The 22,683-nt window shown below is 40.6% G+C and overlaps 1 protein-coding gene across 2 annotated transcripts; it reads left to right on the top strand.

Annotated features, from left to right (window-relative positions):
* The first annotated feature begins 1,704 nt into the window (after positions 1-1,704).
* ACSL5 (acyl-CoA synthetase long chain family member 5) lies at positions 1,705-22,381 on the top strand. 2 transcript variants are annotated; one of them, XM_039709381.1, is made up of 21 exons: positions 1,705-1,859; positions 10,830-11,015; positions 11,529-11,637; positions 12,322-12,386; positions 12,466-12,567; positions 12,876-12,975; positions 14,130-14,308; positions 14,945-14,977; positions 15,175-15,226; positions 15,785-15,858; positions 16,295-16,372; positions 16,586-16,720; positions 17,188-17,322; positions 17,397-17,492; positions 18,026-18,098; positions 18,818-18,906; positions 18,987-19,103; positions 19,539-19,682; positions 20,604-20,705; positions 21,077-21,148; positions 21,542-22,381. In XM_039709381.1, exons 2-21 carry the CDS (start codon positions 10,860-10,862, stop codon positions 21,680-21,682), a joined length of 2,052 nt encoding a protein of 683 aa, XP_039565315.1. In that variant the 5' UTR covers positions 1,705-1,859; positions 10,830-10,859; the 3' UTR covers positions 21,683-22,381. The 2 variants fall into 2 exon arrangements, with proteins under 2 accessions (XP_039565315.1, XP_039565316.1); XM_039709382.1 differs by lacking the exon at positions 1,705-1,859 and adding an exon at positions 5,032-5,176.
* Positions 22,382-22,683: the final 302 nt, after the last annotated feature.

Raw genomic sequence — 22,683 nt, forward strand, 5'->3', positions numbered from 1 at the left:
ACGCTTAGGCTGAACAGGGACCTGCCCAACTACTAATTATCAGTATCTGTTGTATACCTTGTAAAAACCTTGAATCAACTGCTTTGTTTCCCACATGCAAGATGCACCACAGACAGAAGCCAAGAGACTTCAACATTGGTGTCACCTCCTTGCACCAAGTTTGGAAAACCCTCCTATTCATTTTCTTTTATCCTTCTTAAACTGGCATTTTCTAAAACCTAAGAGGAGGTTGCAATTTTATGCAGAAAGTCTAGGATGCTGTGTTGGCACAGATACTTCCACTTTTATTCACACCCACTGATACAGGCAGGTTCCCTTGCACCAATTAAGAATAGGTCTTTAGTGAAAAGTGTTAGTATTATTTTACTCTTCAGATATTACACAGGAGTTGAATTGCAGCACCAGACAAACCAGACCTAGAACAATAAAAGCTTTATTATCTTGACCAGTCACAGAATCACAGAATATTCTGAGTTAGAAGGGATCCATAAGAATCACTGAGTCCAACTCCTTGCCCTGCACAGAACTGTTCCCAAGAGTCACACCAAGTGCTGAGAGCACTGTCACTCTGAACTCTGTGAGGACTGGTGCTGTGACCACTGCCCTGGGGAGCCTGTTCCAGTGCCCAAACACCCTCTGGGTGAAGAACCTTTTTCTAATATCCAAACAAAACCTCTCCTGACACAGCTTCCATTCCCTTGGGTCCTGTCACTGGTCACCAAACAGAAGAACTGCCTGCCTCTCCCAGTCACAAGGAAGCTGTTCCCCTGTCTCCTCCACGCTGAACAAACCAAGTGCCCTCAGCAGCTCCTCATATGGCTTCCCCTCAAGGCCCTTCACCATCCTCGTTACCCTCCTTTGGATGCTCTCTAATAAGTGAGTGCTGAAAGGACTTTGCTATTTAGCCCTGTCTCTTGAATCATGTGCAGAAAATGTCTTCCACAGATCATATCCAGCCTTTGGAAGCAAATCCAGGAAGCTCCAACTGCTAGCCCAGCCTGCATACCTCACCTCACAACTTGTCTTTCTCAAGCAGCATTAAGCACAGGTGCTCTCTTATTCCCATTTCAGATATAGAGGAAGGCAAAAAACCCAAACCAAAACCACAGTTGTTTAAATCAACACAAAAAATCTCTCACAGAACAGGCATGGCCTACTTGGCAGTTGAGCAAGTGCAACCTTTGCACAGTGTCAAAAGGGAAGGTGCACCATGGTGAGATAACCAGCCCCCCGTACATCCCAAAGGAACTGGGAGCCCTGACCCCAAAGGAGTGGCTACTTCACAGATCCTTCCCTGGAGCTGCAAGGGAAACCCGTGTCTCAACAACTGGATATGTTAAAGACAGAACTCTACACAAAGCATCTGGTGAAAAACACTGGAATATGTTTGCTTGCTCAAAGTGCAATTTAAGAGGCACCTTTTCTCAGCGAAGCAAGAATTATTCAGTGCCCCTGCCCACCTGGAGTAAATGAGAGCCCTATGAAAAGCCCAGGGCTGTGGCTTCCACAGGGCTGGGGTTAGTTTTCACAATGCACTGCTCTCTTCTAACGCTGTTGTGCAAGACTTGTATGTTTAACATTTCTAACCAGCCAAAATTGCTCTTTATATTTGATCAGGAATAATTTTTTTTTTACCTTTGAACCTGTTGCAAGGCAGGTTCAAAGGTTACCTGGGTGCAGTGTCGCCTGTTTATTAAAGCCACACTCTGATGATTCGGGGCTTAGTCCTGCCACGGGAGCTGGGGAAGCACCACTGGAGCTGGGGAAGAACCAACCCTAGAACACCCCTTGGGAGTTGTAAAGCTGCAAAGGAAGCAAGCTGTACCAGCCCCTTCACCCTCCTCCAGCACTGAAGGAAGGTAAGAAAATCCCTCCTAGTCAGAGCCCGTGTTTCCCAAGTACTGGGCTTCCTGCTCCTGCAGAGCAGTACTGCAAGTGGGATAATAGCCTCAACTGGATCCAATGCACCCTTCTTATCACCCTTCTTATCACCCTGTTGCTGTTAAAGGCAACAGCTGCATGTTATTAAAGAAGCAAGTCTGGGCTCAGGGGTGGCATACAGGGAAATCACAGTTTGAATGAGAGCAGCCACCTGATCACTCCCTGTTGCTATAGACTGGCTGGAAGTAGAAACCTGTCTACAGTCCAGGCTGAAGCCATTTTCTTATCAATTTGTTAGTTATGCCTATTTAAAGATACAGTGCACAAAGTGGCAGTGCCAGGCTCCCACTCAGACTAATGTTTAAACCAGGTTCCAAAATATAAGAAAATTTGTTTTCACAGCATCACAAGCAGTAAAAGGCTGCAATATGCCAGGTCATTTATAAGCACAAGCTTATTGGCAGCATTTAATACAACAGAATCTAGCTTAATCCCTAACTAGAAACATAGAAGCTGGCTATAATGCCTTTTTTAATGGTTTACAAGCCCATATCATAGGGTATGGCACACCAGACTGTTGCTATTGCCTTGGTACAACTGCTTGTTCTAGCTATAGAGATGGAGCCTTCTCCAAGCTCTTGCTTGTGTACAGAGAGGGTGGTGGAGACAAAGATGAACCTGCAATCAAGCTGCAAGCAAGGGAACTGGAAAAAAGCATGCTGCTCTTCCAAGTCCTAAGCCTATCTCCTATCCATGCCTCCTTTCCTGAGGAACTCACTTGTGCTCTGAGAAGATAATTTATGCTCCAGTGCAGTTATTTTGCTTTACAAAGCTGGACATGGCCCTTGGAAAGCAGAACAGAGCAATAAAGAATTATTATGTTTATAGCATTAAGAAAACCAATTGGAATTTTATAAGCATTCAAATAAAGTGAGCTCACAGACTCACAAAATTTAAATCCAAGTTTTGAGGGGACAACACAGAAAATGGTACATGGAGCCAATGTTTTCCTTTCACATATTTGCACCCTTATTTTGGCATCTTTGGATAACAAAAGCTCATGTTGTGCTGTGATCTTAAGGTTTGTTACAAAAGCTCACCTGATCCATCCTCTATGTAAAACTTTTTTGACAGTGACAACAGAAAGGAAACAACCTGATCTCCCCATATGCATAAACTACCTACTACTCATCTTAAGTCACTAATGGGTATGATGGGTGCAGGTGTAAATTTTATATACATGCAAAAAGAGAAGCAAAAGCTGAGATTCATAACTCTGCTTTGTTTTTTGACAGAAAATTACTAGGGAAAAAAGATCTGTGCCTTTCAAAGAGCTGGAGTTTATTCAAATAATTTTTGAAAAATTAAAGGCCTCAATATTTGCATGTCACTTGTTACGTGTAACAGGGGAAGAGTGTCATCTGTATTCCCATTTATGAGCATTGAACAGAAATGTTCATTCAGGAGAAGCTTTCCTATGTGCATTCTTTAATCCAATTTATGTTGGAGCTGTGACACCCACTGAGCCCAGGCAACAGAGTGTAGCTTTATAGAGCTCTGTGTCACATTCTGGGCTCCTGGCAGGCCAGGCAGGACCCTGCTGTGGACATGTCCTCCCACCCTGCAGCAAAGTGAACGAGATACACAGCACTGCTATCCAACAGGTGACCAATGACAGCGCAAACTCACTGCTTCTTCTCTTGCTCCTGGAAAAATAGCAGCCCAAGGCCAGGTATCTGAAGGGGGGAAATGCTGAGAGGGGCACACAGTGTGGATGATAGTGGACGTGGCTGGGCTGGGAGCCTGGCCTTGTCTCCTTTCTATAAGCACAAATGCCCCCTGGCAGGCACTATTAAAGCTGAAGCTCATAGCTTTGCTGAAATGCCACAGGAAGAGGCCTGGGAAGGAAAAGCCAAAGGCAGAGGAGTTTCATGAAGAAAAAGCTATTTTTTTTTACACTCAGCTTACAGGAAAATCAATGAATCAACCCTCAGTTTCCCTAAAAGATACACACATGGCTAAATAATGCCACAACTACATGTATGTTGGCTCTACCTGAATAGTGTAAAGATTACAGCAGCAATAAAAATAGAATTGCAATTAGTAGAGGCTACGTGTTTTAGCAAGCCAAGGTCCACTACAGGTTGTATTTTGGATGCAAGTACATGCTGTGTTAATTCCATCTCAGCTTTACAGTTTGTTTAGCTAAGCAGACTATTCTGAAGTCATGCAGCATAGGAAAACTGTCAGATGGGGAAACTCCTAAGTGGAGAAAACAATTATAAAATCTGAGGTTAAGGCAATAAAGAAGAGAGATAGGTGAAGTTACTGTCTTCCCATCCCTCCAAACCTACTGCAAAATTCCAGTTATATTACACAAGCATTGAAGAGAAAAAGGGAAACTGAAACAGCTATAAACTTTTAAACAAAGAAATGAAACTGTGAAATCATTAAAAAAAATCCATGTCATAGCAGAAAACAAAACTGAAGATTGAAATATGATTCACTGTTACCTGGTACAAATAATTGCAGCTATGTATGTCTACAACAGAACAGAAAGAACAAGGTAGCTTTTGGGGAAAAAAAAGGAAAAAACCCAACAACAGCAACAACAAAACTAATACCAAAACCAAATAAAACACAACCATCAGCAGAAATCCAGCCCACCAGCAAGTCCATTGCAGCAGTGTATGAGTGATGTTCTAGTCAAAACGTTTTGTTGGTATTACAGGCTACAAAGCTCTGCTCACCTTAACATATATGCAGCTATAGAGAGAAAATTGCTATTGTTGAGAATACAGCTTAATACATAGAAAAGATAATAGCAAAGAGCTTAGAAAGAATAAACTATAAATATAATTTCAAAATGTTTTGGTTTACTTTTCATTTAGATGTACTTTAAGCTGTTTTCATTAACAGACAAAAAAACTCAGTGACTTCCTCTTGTGTGGGTGGATTGTTGTTTCTTTGGTTGTTGGGTTTTTTGGGTGGTTTTTTTTTTGGTTTGTTTTGTTTTATTTTTTTTAATCACTCCAGATCCCCCATGCAAGTTCCTCCCCTTTAAAGCTCCCTTCCCAATGTGCTTTTCTGCTTGCTGATTTATTTAAACTGGGGAGAAGAAACTGGCTGTAGTTTTTGACATGAGTGTGACCTAAGTGGTGTTGGTTTTGTACTGTGCTACTAAGGCTCCCTTTTACTAAAGGAGAAGAGGTTGATTTCCTACCCTATATTCAAAATGGCAGGTGCCTTTACTCACCAGTTCTCATCTCTATACGTGTTCTGCCAGATTTTCTGTGTAAGTAATGAAGTTTTACTGTATTTGTTTTATTGCTCATGAGTTTGCTTGTTGTTACTCACATGGGCTTTACTAAATCCAATGTGCAAGTGCAGTGATTAGATGCAGGGTTCAAGATAATGAGTTTTTCAGGAGCCTCCTAGGAAATCTCTGGTAGTGTGCTATCAGTTAAATGTGGACCTTGGGCTGAGTTCAGTTCAGATATGTGTTTGTTCTTTGCTCTTCATAATTGAGGTGCTGTGATAATATGAAGTAATGGACATTAATATCTAGAAACTTTAAGTGCTACATTTCATCTGTGTGGCTAAGGTGCCTAGTGATAATATTCTAATTTTCTGAGGAGTTCTACGTGTATTTTCAAGTCAAGCTTTAGTCCTTCCTCTATTAATACCATGCCCTATCACTAGGGAAAACTTCCTATTAAAATAGTTTTGATGCATGAATGCTTTGGAAGAAGTGAACCTGTATTATCCAATAGGATAAACAGTAACAGAACATGCTATACTGACTGTATTTTAAATTCTTAAAAGCTTCAAAGGGCCAGTTGTGCATGTTTCTGAGTAGGTAGTTTCAAAGATAAAATCTGATATAAAGACTATATGAAAGCTTGGCTTTTCAATTTGTCTGAGAAAATAACTTTTAGTACTAAGTACTAACCTTAGTACCAACTTTTAGTTTTGTCTGAGAAAGTAACTTTTAGTACTAACTTTAGTACTAAGTAGTGTCATGATGTTGTTGCCCTCCTGATGGAGAGACAGTAATATCCAGCACAGTAAAATTCCTTATTTAAAAAATGGCCTTTCTATTTATACATACTGAAAGCTTGAGTTCAATTGGTTTTATCAGCAAGGCTCAGAAACCACAGCGCTCTGCTTCCTGAAAGTTGCTGAGGCCTCGTCCTTTCCCACCCTCTAGCAGAGTGTTTCTCAGCTAAGATCAAAAGGTGCTCGAACTGTTTGCCTCTGACTCTCTGAAGAGGTACTCTGAAAGCAAAGCCTCACTGAAGCATATCCTGGGCTTCATGCAGGTTACTGAGCATTTTGCTTCATTTTTTGCATGGCTCTGCTCAGAAATCACTGCTGAGCTTTTGTGCTTTAACTTCCCTCTGGATGCTCAAAGTTAGATGTTCCTAAACCCTGTGCAACATATGACTTCAGCTGCATCAAGGAGGAATATGTAATACAAAGTTTCCAAGGAGTAAGAACTGGCAAAGTGGCTCACGTCTGCAGGATGATGCCAGGAAAGAGCTGCACTGTGTAAGCAGATGGAAAAAGTGAGTTACTGATGGTTAAGTAATTAATTAGTGTAGGTGGCTGTACTCCACTTTTCCTGCTTGTAAACAGAAAGTGTTACCTTACTAATGCTGAGAAAAAAGATGTCATGATCATGCCAAAAGCTTGGGCAAACTTGATGCAAAGTACATAACTGCAGAAGACATTCTCCCAGGCAGCGCAGACTGTTGTTTCCAAAATTGTGCAAGTATCAGAGATTGCTTTGTTGTCCATAATGAACTTTTGCAATGGAGATGACACTGATTTTTCTTCATATTTATGTACTCAAAAGTACAAAGATCAGCCACTTTCCAGTGGAGAGAATCTCACATGGGGAGCATAGAGAATAACTTTAATTTAATGAAGGAATAGCCGTAAAGGAAGAGGTACAGTAGAAATGAGAATGTGTACTCCTGAACTCAAGGCTGTAAATGGTATCACTGTAATCTCTTCTGATAAAAATGAAGCCTTTGACTCTGGAGCTTAGTGCATCTTATCCCTGACCATTGATCAGGGCAGACAACCTAAGTACACTTTCAACTGTCCAGCACCTTATTGCACAAGAAGCTTAACAGGTGGCTTGAGACATCCTGTGCACTTTGTGTCCCTGGGAGTTGAGCCCTCAGAACTCAGGGGTTTCAGATACTCCACCTCTGACCCCTCTGCTGTTTAGAAAGGCAACTGGTGCTCAGACTTACCCTGCAGTGGAAGTGGGTGTCTGCCCAAATTACTCTGTTTTTCTCTTGTTCTGCACTGAGTTTTCACTAAATTTATATAAATCAGGCATTATGTATGCACGGGGCACTTGGATTTGTGGGTTGAAGTCCAGTTGTAGCTGTTCCATAGCCCAGATTTGGCTGCAGCTGTTCTCTCACTATGGACAGGAAGGTCTATGAAGTACAGATTCCTCTCCTCTCTCTGGCTTTTCTGCTTTGATGGCAGCAGGATTAAGTGGCATTTGGATGATACCAGAGGTGATAAATTAGCAGCTACTTGGATTGACAAATAGTTACAGTAAAAGCTCTAGGCATAAGAAACAACTGTCCTAATTCTGGGAATTGAGACAAATTTGCTGACAATCTCTTGCCACAGCTTGAGTAACACACCCTATGTGCTTTGATAGAAGAGACTAAAGCCCTTTTGTGGAAACATTGTTGGAAAGTAAAAGAAAACATGGTCACTATTCTATTAATAAAGTAAGGACATTGAAAATAGTTTTTCAGATATGAAAAACACTTTGTTTTGCATTACCTAGATCTGTGATTTTGCGCATCTGTGCTTTTTTAATGCAACACTAACCTCTCTATCTTTAAAGGGTATATATGCAAAGTCCTGCATATGTAGTCTCAGTCAGAGCTGTAAGTGGGCTAAAGAAGACTAGAAGTTACTGAAAACACCCACCAAACCCTAGAAGCTAATGAGCATATAATACTTCCCAGACTTTAGAGAAACTTGTCAACAGGTCTTTCTTTAAATTAAAAATTCATTCAAATATAACTGAAAATCATCCTTGACTACCTATAGGTATGCTGGGCTACAATGGGATTAGACTACTGCCTGATCTTTCTTTTTATGCAAAAGACTTGTGGAATCATTCAGAACATGAAGGCAAAAGTTTTGGTGCATTAAATGATAATTTCTTGATTAGGTGCTCTCTCTGGACTTGGAGTTCTTTTCTCCAAGCAAAAAAGTCATATCCCTCAGGGCTTGATGTTCAGTCCTCCTAGGTGTCCTGGTACAAACTACTTTTCATGTGAGTCAGTGAGAACAGGAAAATACCCTGATGGAAAAATTTTCAGTGACTTTTCTACTGCTGCATGGAGCAGGGGTTACTGGGTTCTCTGACCCTTATCACAAAAAGGTCAGACAAGTGTCTTCAGTAAATTTTCTGTCCAATAAGTCCATGTAACAGACAGTAGCTTTTTGTGACAAATGCTCTGATCTGTCTGACCTACTCAGACAGTTTTAATGGTAAGCCATATAAATGAGTTCAAGAAGAGGACTTGGTGCCATAAATAAGATAGTTTTGTTTCTTACCTCTAGCATGATACTCTAAAAACAACCAATCATTCATGGTTTCTGGGAAATCATCTTAAAAGTACTATTAAAATGAGCAGATGAGAGCACACTTCAGCCAATAAATAAAACTGGTGTAGCTGTACAGGTCTGTGGTCCCTCTGGTTATTTGCAGATAGCTCTATTCTCTCACTGCTGATTGAAAAATTACCAGAGAAGAGTCATGTGAAATGCAGTGAGTGAAAACTCCTTTTGGCCATCTGGGCATGGGAAAAGCCTGGGAAAGTGCCCAAACTGATTGCTAATATATCAATATTAGGGGAGTTTTAACATGAGTATTCTGGCACCCCTCTAAAAAGATGTGAGAATAGATGTGTCAGTCTAGAAAGCTTTTAACATACAAATGGTGAAAATGTTATTTGCTTTGTAACTTGGATTTAGTAGTGGCCTCTGAGCTAGGAATAAAGTTTGTATATTCCACCTTTCATGATGGAGAATGGAGATGCCTCTATCTAGCTGCCTCAGTGCTCGTGCTATAAAAAAGTGTCTTGCTTATGTTAATGAATGAGGAAATATGAACCACAAACCATATGCAGAAAGCTGCTTGCTATCTGCTCCATTAATGGTCCAGATATATATAGTATCAAGAGCAGCTGATTACCAAATTCACTTTATCAATAATCTTCAGTTTTCCAAACCAAGCAGTGCTAAACCTAAACTGCTAAGTAGCTTTGTCCTGAATGTAAACTTGATCAGCAGACCTGGATTTAGGTGATTTAGGCTCTGCTGCCTTTTTTTTTTTTTTTTTTTTTAATCCCAGCACAGTTGATAAAGACCCAAAGGGAGATGGTTGATACGCTGTGCTACAAACCGGTTTGTGCTCCCATAGGATCAATAAGTTTCTGCCTTTCTGGTTGTACCATAATATTTTTGGACTCTCAATACATGAAGTCAAGGTCAGGAGTTTGAAGGCCACATGGCAACTAAGGTTTAGAGTAGAAAAGAGGACTTGGAGCTGGTATTTCTCAGAAGTGCAGGTGATGTGTATCTGGCAGCTTGGACTAGCTGAAAAGCCTCTAAGGTACCCTTTCTTATCCAGATACTGAGCAGGCAAAACATGCTTTCTCCTGTTAATCAGGATTGCTGACTAACACTGCCACTGGAAACTAAAATTGGTAAAACAAATACAGGCTATCTAAATGATCAATCTGGGCTCAGAGACCCAAATTCGGACTTCAGGTCCTGTCTGAACTTGCTATTGGTTTGTAAAATACCTTCAACTTCATTAGAATTATAGTTAAATGGTAATTGGAACTCATTGCGTCAGGACTCCTGGTATTCTTCTTGTACAGGGATTTAATTGATAGCTGACATATTATCCACTGGTGGGGTTCCTTTGATTCTGTATGAAGGACTTTGAAAGAGTGTTGTTTTTCATCTTGCAAAGCGTGAGGTGGTGTGTCCTGCACAGATATTTAGACACTAACAAATACAAGTTGTTGAGATCTGAGTCGATTCAGACAGAAAGCAGTTCTCTTGGCAATTCAATCTTAAAACACATCAGAACATTCTGGAGATAAACATGCTTGTTTCTAAGGAATCAAGCTCAGGTCTCTGCATCTTATAAGTCTGCATTCTCAGATTTTGCTTCCCTGTCCTTGACAGAAGACACCATGGGGACTGCAAGCAGCAGAATTGTTTCTGTACTTCCCGGTTAGACTTCCATTGCACACATTGACTTCCAGGTCACCACTTCCTAGTGGAGACCAACCTTCATAGTTTTGATTTGTGCTGGATTTTTTTTTGGCCGACCACACTGTCACTTTCTGAAATATTTGGCTGGCATGACCAGTAAAAGCAGCTGACAATATACTGTTTGTACTGCAGACATATATGTAAGTTATCAAATGTGTAATTTTTCAATACCCTTCCTATTTCAGCAAAACCATCTCCTATTAAACACAATACTGAGGAATTTTCTTACTTCCACAATTCACGTCATTGAACCATAGGCATTTTTAGTTTTACTTGGGGAGATAGATTTGGGAAATTATATACTGGTTTTCTTCAGGCAGATTTTTTTACTTAAGGGTGGAAAGAATCTGTTCCTTGTCTGACTTCATCAGGCTTCAGCTTTCTGTGGAGGTGGTTGCAGCATAGATTAAGATTTATGGGGACAGGTGACTTAAGATCTCTTAAGAGGCTTAAAACATTGCATAAGTGTGCTTCACTGTTGTACCAGGTCTCACCAGGGGCAAACTGCTGAAATGATTTGCAGTATTGTTTAACAAGCTACTTAAGTAACCATGGCTCATAGGTAATTAAAGCTTCTAACTCAAGTCTACTAAACCTCCTATTTGTTTCAGGTTCAACTCTGGCTCCACTGATCCAGTACAATGATCTGGATACTTCAAGTGTTGTTTTCACCGCTCCCAACACCAGCATTGATCAGTCTCATTGCATTTGGAGCTGTCATCTTCCTGTGGGTGATAAGCAGGCCAAAACCCCTTTTACCTCCTGTTGACTTGAACAAGCAGTCGATAGGAATTGAGGTAATGCTTTCTCTGCTTGTGGGCATGGTCTGTTTTGGAGCTTCATCTGAATACTGATCCACTCTGACTCCTGTTCAATGTGCACAGCCTTCTCTCCCAACTCAAGAGCATGGTGGGGAGATGGGAAGTCTTAAGATGCTAAGATGAGAAACAGCAGCTTGTTCCAACCAGGGTTAGGTGGGATTTTTATGAGATGACTTTGGCGGTCACTGACTTTTTCTTGTCTTTTCAATGCACTGCATCAGCTTTGAAACTGATGCTAGATTTCATGTAATGAGGGAAGTGGTAGCACTCAGTCAAGGCCTCTCAATAACCTGTAACTCAACATTAAGGTGGGCCATCTAGAAAATTCCTCTGCATGTGACTGGGTAGATCAAAATCAGGAAGGGAAAAAACTTCCCTAACAATGCAATTATCTTGAAATGCTTTAAATGGCATTGATGAGAGAAAGGCTGAGGAACAAATTATATTTTATCTGGTCTGCACTATTTCATAACCATGCTTTGTTCCTAGGGAGGAGCCAGGAGAACTGCACTCTTGACAGATAATAACCTGCTTTCTTATTACTTTGAAGATGCTAAAACCCTGTATGAAGTTTTCCAGAGAGGAGTGAGTATTTCTGGTAAGCTTTGCATCTGGTAGTTAGTACTTGTAAAGTACTAAAAAGTACTATCACAAGTAAACAAAATTTTTCCAAGATCCTTTTCCTTATGTCTTGGCTGTGGTAATAATGCAGGCTAGCAAAAGCTCTTCTTACCTTCTGTGAGGTGGAGAGACAAGTGATCATATTTCTCCCTGTCCCAATTTAGTACTAGTCTTATTTGGGAGACTGGGCAGGAACAAATACCGGAAGCTGAAGATGGTAGAATTCAGTCAAGAGTCAGCAGATAGAAAGCATCAGAGGAACTGGGGGGGAAACACCTCTCCTTTGTCTTATGATGTGAGTTCTCCTGTGACATTACTGCCTGTTTACAACAGATATGAATTTGTGCATGTCACTTCACAAGTCCTATGCATGGAAATGTGTGATGGTTTGCAAGGTATTTCAACCTCACATGGGTTGTGCAATTGAACAAATATCACCAGATCTTAGAAGTATTGCTTGTAAGGATAAAGCCAACAGCCTTACAACCTTGGTTTGGGCAAAGTGCTTAAGTATGGACACTGACCTGCTCTCCATGGAGAGCATGTCTCCTGAATGCCTGACAGAAAACATTTTCCACTTCAATGTTTATTGTTATGCACTTTAGTGTTATGCAACTTCAGTACTGAGCTTTGAAATTGCTTTTCTGAACTCTTTCCTTAGGAAATGGTGACTGTCTAGGCTACAGGAAACCCAAGCAACCTTATCAGTGGCTGACATATAAACAGGTGAGTACTGTAAATGACAGATGAGTTAATTTGGGATATTGCCTTGTAACACTAAAGTGGGGAAATAACTATCTTGCAGGTTTCGGACAGAGCTAAATACCTGGGATCAGGGCTTCTGCAAAAAGGATGCCAACCATCATCAAGCCAGTTTATTGGCATTTTTGCTCAGAATAGGCCAGAGGTAAGCAACAAACTGCGTATTCTTTCCTACATTATTCTGACACCTTGGGGTGAAAGGGGAGTCTGTATTTAAATAGCTTCAGACCACATGAGGAATAATCACAACTTTTTCCTTCCAAATTCCCTTTATACTGACTGAGCACACACCATTCCAAGCAATGACCTCTCACAACTCTTATTCTCATGGATGTGCTCTTTCCATACCCCTCACTCCCATGTGCATGGGCTTGTCAAGCTGTATGAAGTCTGTAGGTAATCCTGTCTTGAAGGCTTCTAGTTTTCCTTAGTTGTGCTGTTTTCTCTTTTCAGTGGATCATTTCAGAGTATGCCTGTTACACCTACTCAATGGTTGCTGTTCCACTCTATGACACTCTGGGACCAGAGGCTATTGTATATATTGTTAACAAAGGTAAATATTGACTTCCACTCTTTCATAAGGATTTTTTCTAGGAAAATTTGTTTTGGCAGGGCTAAGTTCAAGGGAATTTGCAAAAATCAGAGTAGCTTTAACCTTAATGCTCTTATAGACACTTTCTTAGCAAAGCTGCTTTGCAGGGCATATGGCTCAATGCCTACAAGAATCCAGTGGGCTTCCTATGTTTCCCAGTGTCTTGATTGCAAGACCACTGAAGGATCTGTTAGATCCTGTGGAACATTCTGCAATCAGAGTGCAAAACTATTTGCTGTTTGAGATTTTGCAATCTTGAACTCCCACACTGCTAAACAATCAGACAATGCAGACAGACTTGCATGTAAATTAAAACTAGATGTGTGTGTCTGTCTGATTTAAAGTTGTAGGATGAAAAGAGTGGAGGAGGGAAGATATGCCTAAATCTGTTTAATCTATCTTGTTATTTCATGTTCTACAGAAACAACATCTAGCAGACCATCATGGAATAAACTGACAAGGAAGTTAAATAAATCTTAGACTTTCTTCACCCAGTCTTAGGAGAGATAAGGGGGAAATAAATATCCATTGTTGTTACAGTGATCTGGGATCCATCCCAAAAGTAGGATTTGCCAAGCAAAACCACTTCAACACTTATGGTGGTGAATCTTGGAAACAGGTGCTGACTTGGGATTGCACAGCTGTAATTTACCAATCTAACTGGGAACTGGCAGGCTCAGACAAATCCAGTTCCTCTGCTGATTTAAAGGAAAAGGCCTTTTGCATCTACAGGGAAGCTGAGGTATTAACTCATGAATTTTAGCTACCTTTTTCAATCGGGCCTTAATTTCTTTTGATTTAAGGAAGATGGCTAAACCTAAACAATATCATGGCAATACCAAAAGTTTCAGTGCCCATCTTGACTGACAGCGAAGATATTTCTCTTCAGCTCCTCGGCATTTGCCCTCACTTTATATTGCCAGAATATCAGGTTTGCCTAATCAGTTGAGTTTGGTAGGAGGAATCTTCTCAGCACTGTAAGCCAGCCACTAAATCCATATGAACAAATGCAAATAGCACGAAACCAATGTTATGTTCTAAAATGCTAAAGTGCTGCTGAGCTGTCACTAGCCTCATGTCTTCTAAACAGACTTCTGATAATTACTTTTCTGTAGCTGACATAAGTGTGGTGATCTGTGACACGCCTGCGAAGGCAGAGGTCTTGCTTAAGAACTGTGAGGACAAAAAGACCCCATGTCTGAAGATTATTGTTCTCATGGATCTCTTTGATAAAGAGCTCAAGGACAGAGGAGCTAAAGTGGGAATTGAAATTCTGTCGCTGCAGGAGGTTGAGGTAGGTGGCTAAAGGCTTCTGTAATACTTTGCCAGCTAAACACCTTGATCTTCTGTGGCAGCAATGACACTTTAATGTAAGCATTACCCAGTTGTCATGCCTGTACCTGACATCTTAATGAGCAGTAATTTTGAAACTTGATATCTTTAGCTAAACAGAGTTGCAGAGTTCAAACAGTTGACTAAAGTTGTGCCTATGCGTTGTGAACAGCCAAGACTTGCTTAGCTAAATTTGTGATCCTGCTGTAACAGGATTTATCGGGCTTCTAAGCTGGCAATTGAATCTAATTGGAACTGTAAATGCAAATTACTGGCTGCTTAGACATTCCAATACTAGGCTTAAACTTGCATACATGTAAAGAGATGTGGCCTACATAAAAAAAAGGAAACCTCTCCACTCAGGACTTCCAAATTCCTTAAGTAGTTCTGATCACTTTCCACACATTCAAAGGTGTCCTTTCCACACTTGCAGCAGACAGTTTTTCAGACTTATGTGTATTGGATTCAGGAAGAGGTTTCTGTTTGACTGGGTCAGAGTATCAAGAGGCAAAGTAATAAAACAGATGTTGCATTTGAAGTGCAAGTACTTATTCCCTATTGTGCACATCTCTTAAGCTGTGTTTTTTCTCTAACACAGGAACTGGGAAGAAACAACACCAGAGAACCAGTTGTAAGTATCTCTATGAAAAGCTATAGACTTTTAAGACTAGTCTCTGGAACGACCTCTTTCTATGCTGCTAATAGAGGAGGCTAGCAGATTTTTTTGTGTGAACCAGAATTCCTGATTCATCACAGTTAGGAATTGTATGTAGTTACAGATAACCATCATAATCCTTGCACTGACTTTATGTGGCTTTTTCTCTCCAGCCTCCTAAGCCTGAAGATCTTTCTGTTGTGTGTTTTACAAGTGGAACCACAGGTAAGAATTTATAATGATGCTTCCCCACTGAAAGAGCCTCCCCATGCAGCTTACCTGCACAAAATACAAAAATCCTACGAACATGGAAGTAAACCAGTAAATTACCAGAGCAATGTCAAACTGCTTTTGCAGTTTTACTTGGGATACTGTCATTACAAGTCAAGTGCACTACGATAAAGATTCTTAAAACTGGGGGCAAGAAAAAACAAATTCATGTTGTCTTACCCTATGAAAAATGCAGCCTTAATGTTCAAGGGATTGGTTGTTCAACTGTGTATTTTGACCCAGAGGGGCTAAAGCAAAAATCTTGTTTCAGCATTCTCTATGCTATTCCCAGTTGCTCTGCTGTTTCAGTATTCATCTCCTTTACATAATATCTATAGCTGAAAGCACTCAAGATGAGGCATATTTGTGATCTCTTATGAGAATAATTGTTGAGACTGAGTCTCAACAAATCTAGTACTGAGATAGTTCTAACTGAGCCAAACAAGAAAGACATGGGAAACTGCCAGCAGAAGCAGTCAGAGCCACAGCTCACCTTGCTTGATCTCTCCAAAGGTAACCCTAAAGGAGCCATGCTGACACATCAGAATGTTGTTTCAAATGCTGCTGCCTTCCTTAGATGCACAGAGGTAAGCTACTCTCCAGGATATGTCCCTCAGTCATGAAGCCAGCTTTAATGTGGGCATTTTCTGTAAACCATTCACTCCCAGAAACCAATGCTTTCCTAAGTGCCCCTTTTTCAATGAGACAATACTACCGCAAGAAACTTGGTTTGGATTGAACAAGAACTTCTACATAGAAGTTATTCTAGAATGAGTCAGTCCTAAATACCAAGAGTACTAAACCATCAAGACTTGCCAAAACATTAAACTAATTTTGATTTAGTGTGGATGAGTGACAGCTGCAAATCTTGAATAGGTGATGGATGAGTCTGAGTTCCTTCAGTCACTGGAAGTGTCTGTCTCAAAGTACTCAAATTGATCCAAATTTTATTTACTTTCTACTTAAAAGTAACTCAGGCAGGCATAGAAAATGCTAACCTACTTCTACTTCCTTTCCCTCTAGAACACAATTGAGTGTACAAGTTCAGATGTTGCCATTTCCTATCTTCCTCTGGCTCACATGTTTGAGAGAGTTGTACAGGTATGTACAGATATATGTATCTGAACTTTTATAAACCAAATTACAGTAAAAGACATTAGCAATGTGTATGTCCTCAAAACCTATTCACACAATAACTTTCCTTATTTTCTAATAACTGGGCACTGGAAATCATGCTGATTTTTATAGACTAATAATTATGGCTAGTGAAGCTAGGAATTCTGCTTGACTAAGGTTAGTCTGGTCAATTTTTAGACTGTTATATTCAGCTGTGGAGCAAAAATAGGCTTCTTCCAAGGAGATATCAGGCTGCTAACAGATGACATGAAAACCTTGAAGCCAACGCTATTTCCAGTTGTACCAAGACTGCTCAACAGAATCTATGACAAGGTATGTGAGCAATTTTAGCTCTGTTTTTTTTTGTGTTTATATATCCAAACAAGCATTCAAATACAAAATAATGTTGAATATGTCATAACAGCACCAGTAGTTAATTACCCTTTAGCAAGAAGAATTTTTTAGAATCCTTTCTGAGGAGGTGGAAGGAGTTAATAACGGCATATCCAGTCATGACTGGGCTAAGTTTGTTGCTGTTAAGAGACAAAAACTTTGTTTATTTTTGTAATGCAAATTAATCAAGTGCACAGCTAACAGGATCCCTGTTCCTCAAAGCTATGGCTGTAGTGTTTAAACAATAATGTGAATTAGTATTGCCTTTTGGGTCATCTCCTAGATACAGCAGTGGTGAAGACAGGCCCTAGAACATTGAAGTAAGATTTGGTGCTTCTTACACAAGGCAGGAATGAGATGTACAGATGTGAGTTAAACCCAGAAGTCACTGGTACTTTTCCTTGCAGATCCAGAGTGGTGCAAACACCCCACTTAAGAATTTCCTGTTAAAATTTGCTGTGTTTATGAAGATGGCTGAAATAAAACAGGGCATCATTCGAAATGACAGCATTTGGGACAAGCTAGTCTTCAAAAAAGTTCAGGTAAGTTATTCCAAGTGTAAGGGAGGTAAGCAATGTAATATTGGAGGATCTGATGGCTTCTTTTTCACTTGTAGGAAACCATGGGTGGAAGAGTGCGTATCATGGTGACAGGTGCAGCCCCTATATCTCCTTCTGTCCTGACATTTCTCAGAGCAGCATTAGGCTGTCAGGTAAGCTGAGTTCTTTTTTAAAGTAAGCCCTGTTTGACTATGCACAAATGAGTGACCAGTGATATAGCTGGGGTCCAGCTCAGCTTGCTCCTCGGGAAAATGCTGTCAGTCTTGGGCATTTACAGACTACTTCATCTGAGTTGACTGTAGCAGGAAAAAAAAATTCTGCAGGGCCCACTTTAAACTATGCTACCAAAAAACTAACCTGTAGGCTCTGAGAAGAGGAATAGAGCAGCAGAAATAGGAACATGAAGCACTCATAGTCAGGCAGCTGCCTCTGAGTTTTGTGGCTTATTCTGACAGTCAATTAGCTCCCAGTGTAGCACATTTGAGAACAGAAAATGAGGTGACCAAAGCAAAGTTTGAATAGATGAACTTTAACATCTGGTTACACCAATAAGATCAAGATATCTTAAAGACAAAGGTTGTTTTGACTTCCTTGCTGAGAAAACTTGAGCATGGGCACAGTCAAAACTGAGGCCTTTCACACCAAGCATTTGATGTTCAAGGAATACTCATCCTTTCTTGCACAGATCTTTGAAGGTTATGGCCAGACTGAATGCTCAGCTGGATCCACTTTCTCAATGCCTGGAGACTGGACAACAGGTATGGGAGCTGAGACTTGTGAAGTCTCCCAGAGCTGTCCACATAAAGCAGCACTCAAGCCTAGGCACTGTAATGCTTTTAGGTTAATGAAAATTAAACCATGGGTACTCAGTGATTCTTGGTAGCAACAGTCACCTGTCTGTTTAATGGGTACTAAAATTCTTGACTCAACCAGAAGAGGAACCCTGGTGTAAAGTGTTGTAAGTCAGTTTAGACTTTGTCCCAGAATATAGGAAAGGAATAGAGAGAGCTGAGCAAACTGGATAGGGACTTCCCAAATGGCCTTATAGCTTTGTCTCCTAAATGACATGTTTTACTCAAAAATATTAGACATGATACTTGACTATTTTCCTGCAAGACCTTGAAGATTTAGCTTTTATCTTAGCAGTACTGGATGTTCTAAACTCAGACTCAAGTCACCATAATGAGGATGAAATGCACATGAATACTAGTATTAATGAGAGGGGGTCCTGAGGAGGCATGAGTGGTTCAGTGGTTCGTGGCTGATGTGGTAGATTACACCAATAGTGCTCTAGGCATCAAGACTTACCTGCTGTTTGTCCTACATTAGCTGTCTGAAAATGGTATTGCAACAACTTGCTTGAACATTTGATGCCAGACTCCTTTAAATAATACTGGTTCATGTTAAAGCAGTGAACAGACCCAGTAAGTATCTACTATCACTGCAGTCTTTTTTGTTGATTTTTTTTTCCTCTTAGGCCATGTTGGAGCCCCTCTGGCTTGTAATATCATAAAACTAGATGATGTGGAAGAAATGAGCTACTTCTCTTCTAACAATGAAGGCGAGGTAGGTACCATCTCCTGAGCATGTCAAGAAATACTGAAGCATAAGACCTGGTGACTAACAGTGTTCTCTATTTGCTATAGGTCTGCATTAAAGGACCAAATGTGTTCAAGGGTTATCTGAAAGACCCTGAGAAGACAGCAGAAGCAATTGATAAAGATGGCTGGCTCCACACTGGAGACATAGGGAAATGGTTGCCAGTGAGTATTTGCTTAACACAAACCATCTCTTGCATGTGAATTCCTGTTACTTCACAGTATTCTCTAAAGATGGAATTCTAGGATAAAAGTCTCTACACAGTAGATTCACTACTCCAGGCAAAGCTCCAAAGACCAATTAGGTTACAGGATATCAAGTAACACCTGCTAGGCCTATAGTTGAGACTATTCTTCACTGTAGAAGTGATACAACAAGGTGTCTTAGTTTCTGTAAGAGGAGGATAAAGGAGCTGTCTAATCATGCCCTGAGCTAACTGGAGAAATTACACAAACCATTCTCTCTGTAGAAAGCAAAGACCAGTATGGGGCTTCCAGACTAGTTCCAGATGTGCCTTTCATACAACTAAACAAAGCCTGCTTATCTTCTCTTATATAAGACAGTGACTTGGAACTAACGACTCCACTTTTAACTTCTAGAATGGAACGCTGAAGATCATTGATAGGAAGAAGAATATATTTAAACTTGCACAAGGAGAATACATTGCTCCAGAGAAGATAGAAAATGTCTATATCAGAAGTGCTGCTGTCGCCCAGGTCTTTGTACACGGGGAAAGTCTGAGGGTAAGTGATGTTAGGAGTATCCTACAAGATTTCCTACCACAACAAGTTCTGGATGATCAGGGCACAAATATAGGCATATAAAAGAGTTCTTGAACAAAATCTGTTCCTAAGACAGCCATGTTTATAGGAAGATGTTCTCAGACCTACAGACTTCCCAAGTGACAACTGGCATTTTTGCAAGCTGGGTAAAGGCTAATTACATACTTTTGTGGGATTAGTATGTCAGGTCAATTCTGTGCAGTTTAGATTCATAGAATAGTCCCCCCTGCAATAAACAGGGACACCTTCAACTAGATTAGATTGTTCAGAACCCCATTCAGCCTGACCTTGAATGTTTCTAGGGAAGGGGCATTTGCCACCAATCTGGGCAACCTCTGCCATTGTTTTGCCACCCTCACACTCACAAAAAATTCCTTATATTTTATATAAATTTACTATCTTATAGTTTAAAACCATTACCTCCTGTCCTATTGGCACAGGCCCTACTAAAAATTTGTCCCCATCTTTCCTGTAAGCTCCCTTTTAGTTTTGAAAGGCCACAAAAAAAAGTCTTCCTGGAGCCTTCTCTTCTTCAGGCTGAATAACTCCAATTCTCTCAGCCTTTCTGCACAGCAGAACTGTTTCTCCATTCCTTTGCCACAGAGGTGTTACCTCTGCTAGCAGAGGCCAGTCTTCAGTCTGTAAACAGCCAGAAGTAATTGCTGGATCTTTCAGCACACATAACAAACTGTGTCAGTATTTCAACTACAGCTGTTACAACTCTCAGTGACTTGGAAATCCTCATAGCTACCTTTGAAACTCTGAAAATGCATGGAGATGTACATTTGACTTGTCATAGAAACACTGCCTGCAAGCAAGCTCACAAAGACATTTAGTATGCCTCAGCTTGGTCTCAGCCTGACTATTTCCATTTGTTTTCAGTCTTTTCTAATAGGTATAGTGGTTCCTGATGCTGAGATGCTTCCAGAATTTGCAGCAAAACTGGGAGTCAAAGGTTCCTTTGAAGAGCTCTGCAAAAACCCGGTTAGTGGTGTTGTGTTTAGTGGGTTAGAGACAGAATTTAATTCTAAGTCCAATCCTACATTGCTCTTTGCTCTATCCACCTCTTTTCAGTAATTTGAACTGGTTTAATGCTGGGTGAGTCATGCAAGCAGCCTTACAGCAAAAGCTAGAATACTAGAGTATAGATGTCTCTTGTTTCAAGGGCTATCTCATTGCTTCTTTTCCAGTGAGAAGACAGACTATGTAGTGGCCTTAATATGAGAAATCTTAAATGTTGAAATATGTATTCTTGCTATCCTCAGTTCTCCCTGACTGGACAAATGGTTATGGTTTTCAGCTGCAATTACAGAATGGCAGCTTCACCCACTCTGCTTCTGCTGTTTTTCTTCCAGGCAGTGAAGAAAGCTATTTTAGATGATATGATCAGACTGGGGAGAGAGGCTGGCCTTAAATCCTTTGAACAAGTGAGTACATTCAAATCCTGCTTGTCAGTAGCACCTGTATTGCTAACACAGTGGCTGGGAAGTCTTCATTCCTGCTACTGCCTGTTCCAGGAGGGGCCCTGAGGCAGCTGTCCCAGACACCTGATGGAAGCAGTCAGTGAAACATTGGCTGCCTGTCACTACACCAGGAGACCAGGGGCTGTGAAGGGCAACAGTAGCACTTGCCAAGAGATGGACTGGAGGTTCACAACAGGCTGTAGGGGCTGTTCTGGAATTCCACCCTCTGGCTGTGTCAGCCAAAAAAAGTTTAGTTACTAGATCTCCTGGGATTAAATTCTTGCCCAAGAAAGCTGGGAAGAACTGTTGTTTTTCTTCTAATGATGTGTCATGCAATAAATTGTTTTCTTTTAATAGATTAAAGACCTGTACATCCACACAGAGTTGTTTTCTGTAGAAAATGGACTCTTGACACCAACACTGAAGGCAAAGCGAGGAGACCTTGTCAAATTTTTCCAGAAGGAGATTGAGGCCCTCTATTCATCTACTCAGGAATAAATAGCCAGTTTAACTTAAACTGCTTGGAGTAGTTAAATATGTGACACTACATGGCCTATGGTGAAGACAGGCTTGAGTGGAGGGGAACAGGAACTTAAATTGATTTGTTTCTAATACCTGAGAAAAATGACTCGTGGATGAAGATGGCTGTAGTATAAATGACAACTCGCAGTGTTAACATCCTGTGGGACTGAGCATCAACTGTCCAGGCTAAGCCAGAACTTTCATCTTTCTTGGACTGTGACTGAAATGCAGTAACATGCAAGAACCTCAGCCTTTAAAAGACAGCTGCATGCACTTCTCACTGTCAAAAACAAATCTTGTTTTCCTGCTGAAACTACGAACTCCACTGTGACCTGTTGTGGACTGATCTGCAATCAGACTGAACACAGTATGAATTCATGCTAACATGAGTTTAGCAAACACAGAAGTGAATTTCCTGTTCCTAGTCCTGGACCACATGGTACAAGTTGTTTATAATGAAAATGAGTAATCATTTGCAAAATACATTTGTCTACAGCAAATATTCATTCTTTAGGAGGCACTGGATCAGTTTTTGCACATTTTCAAATGAAATGGCAGTATTAAAGCCTTTACACTTATGAATTTGAGCCTAGTAAGTGTAAAACTTTAGCTGTCAGTCCTAAGGATATAGGATGCAATAAATTGAGACTGCACAATCAAATTAAAGCCTGTGTGAATTACTTGTGGCTCTGCTGCAACCACATTGTAGCTGCCTGGCTCTGCAGGTAGAATACAACTGCTGCAGAACATGAACTTGTTCCCTACACTGTTACTGGTCAGCCACAGCTCCAGCCATGAGGCAATAATTTAGTGTAGTCCAGATCTGCTCCTGTAGTCTAGTTGCTCCTCTACCCAACTTTCTTTTCCTTGTCTTCAGCTTAGGCTGAGGTGAAAGAATTAATGTACCACATGAAATAAGATGTGAGATTTTCTTGTATTATGCTGCTGCTTCAGAAAATGATTTAAGCAAGATGAAA

This window comes from Passer montanus, unplaced genomic scaffold, assembly GCF_014805655.1.
Source record: "Passer montanus isolate IOZ18808 unplaced genomic scaffold, ASM1480565v1 scaffold21, whole genome shotgun sequence".
Lineage (NCBI taxonomy): Eukaryota > Metazoa > Chordata > Aves > Passeriformes > Passeridae > Passer > Passer montanus.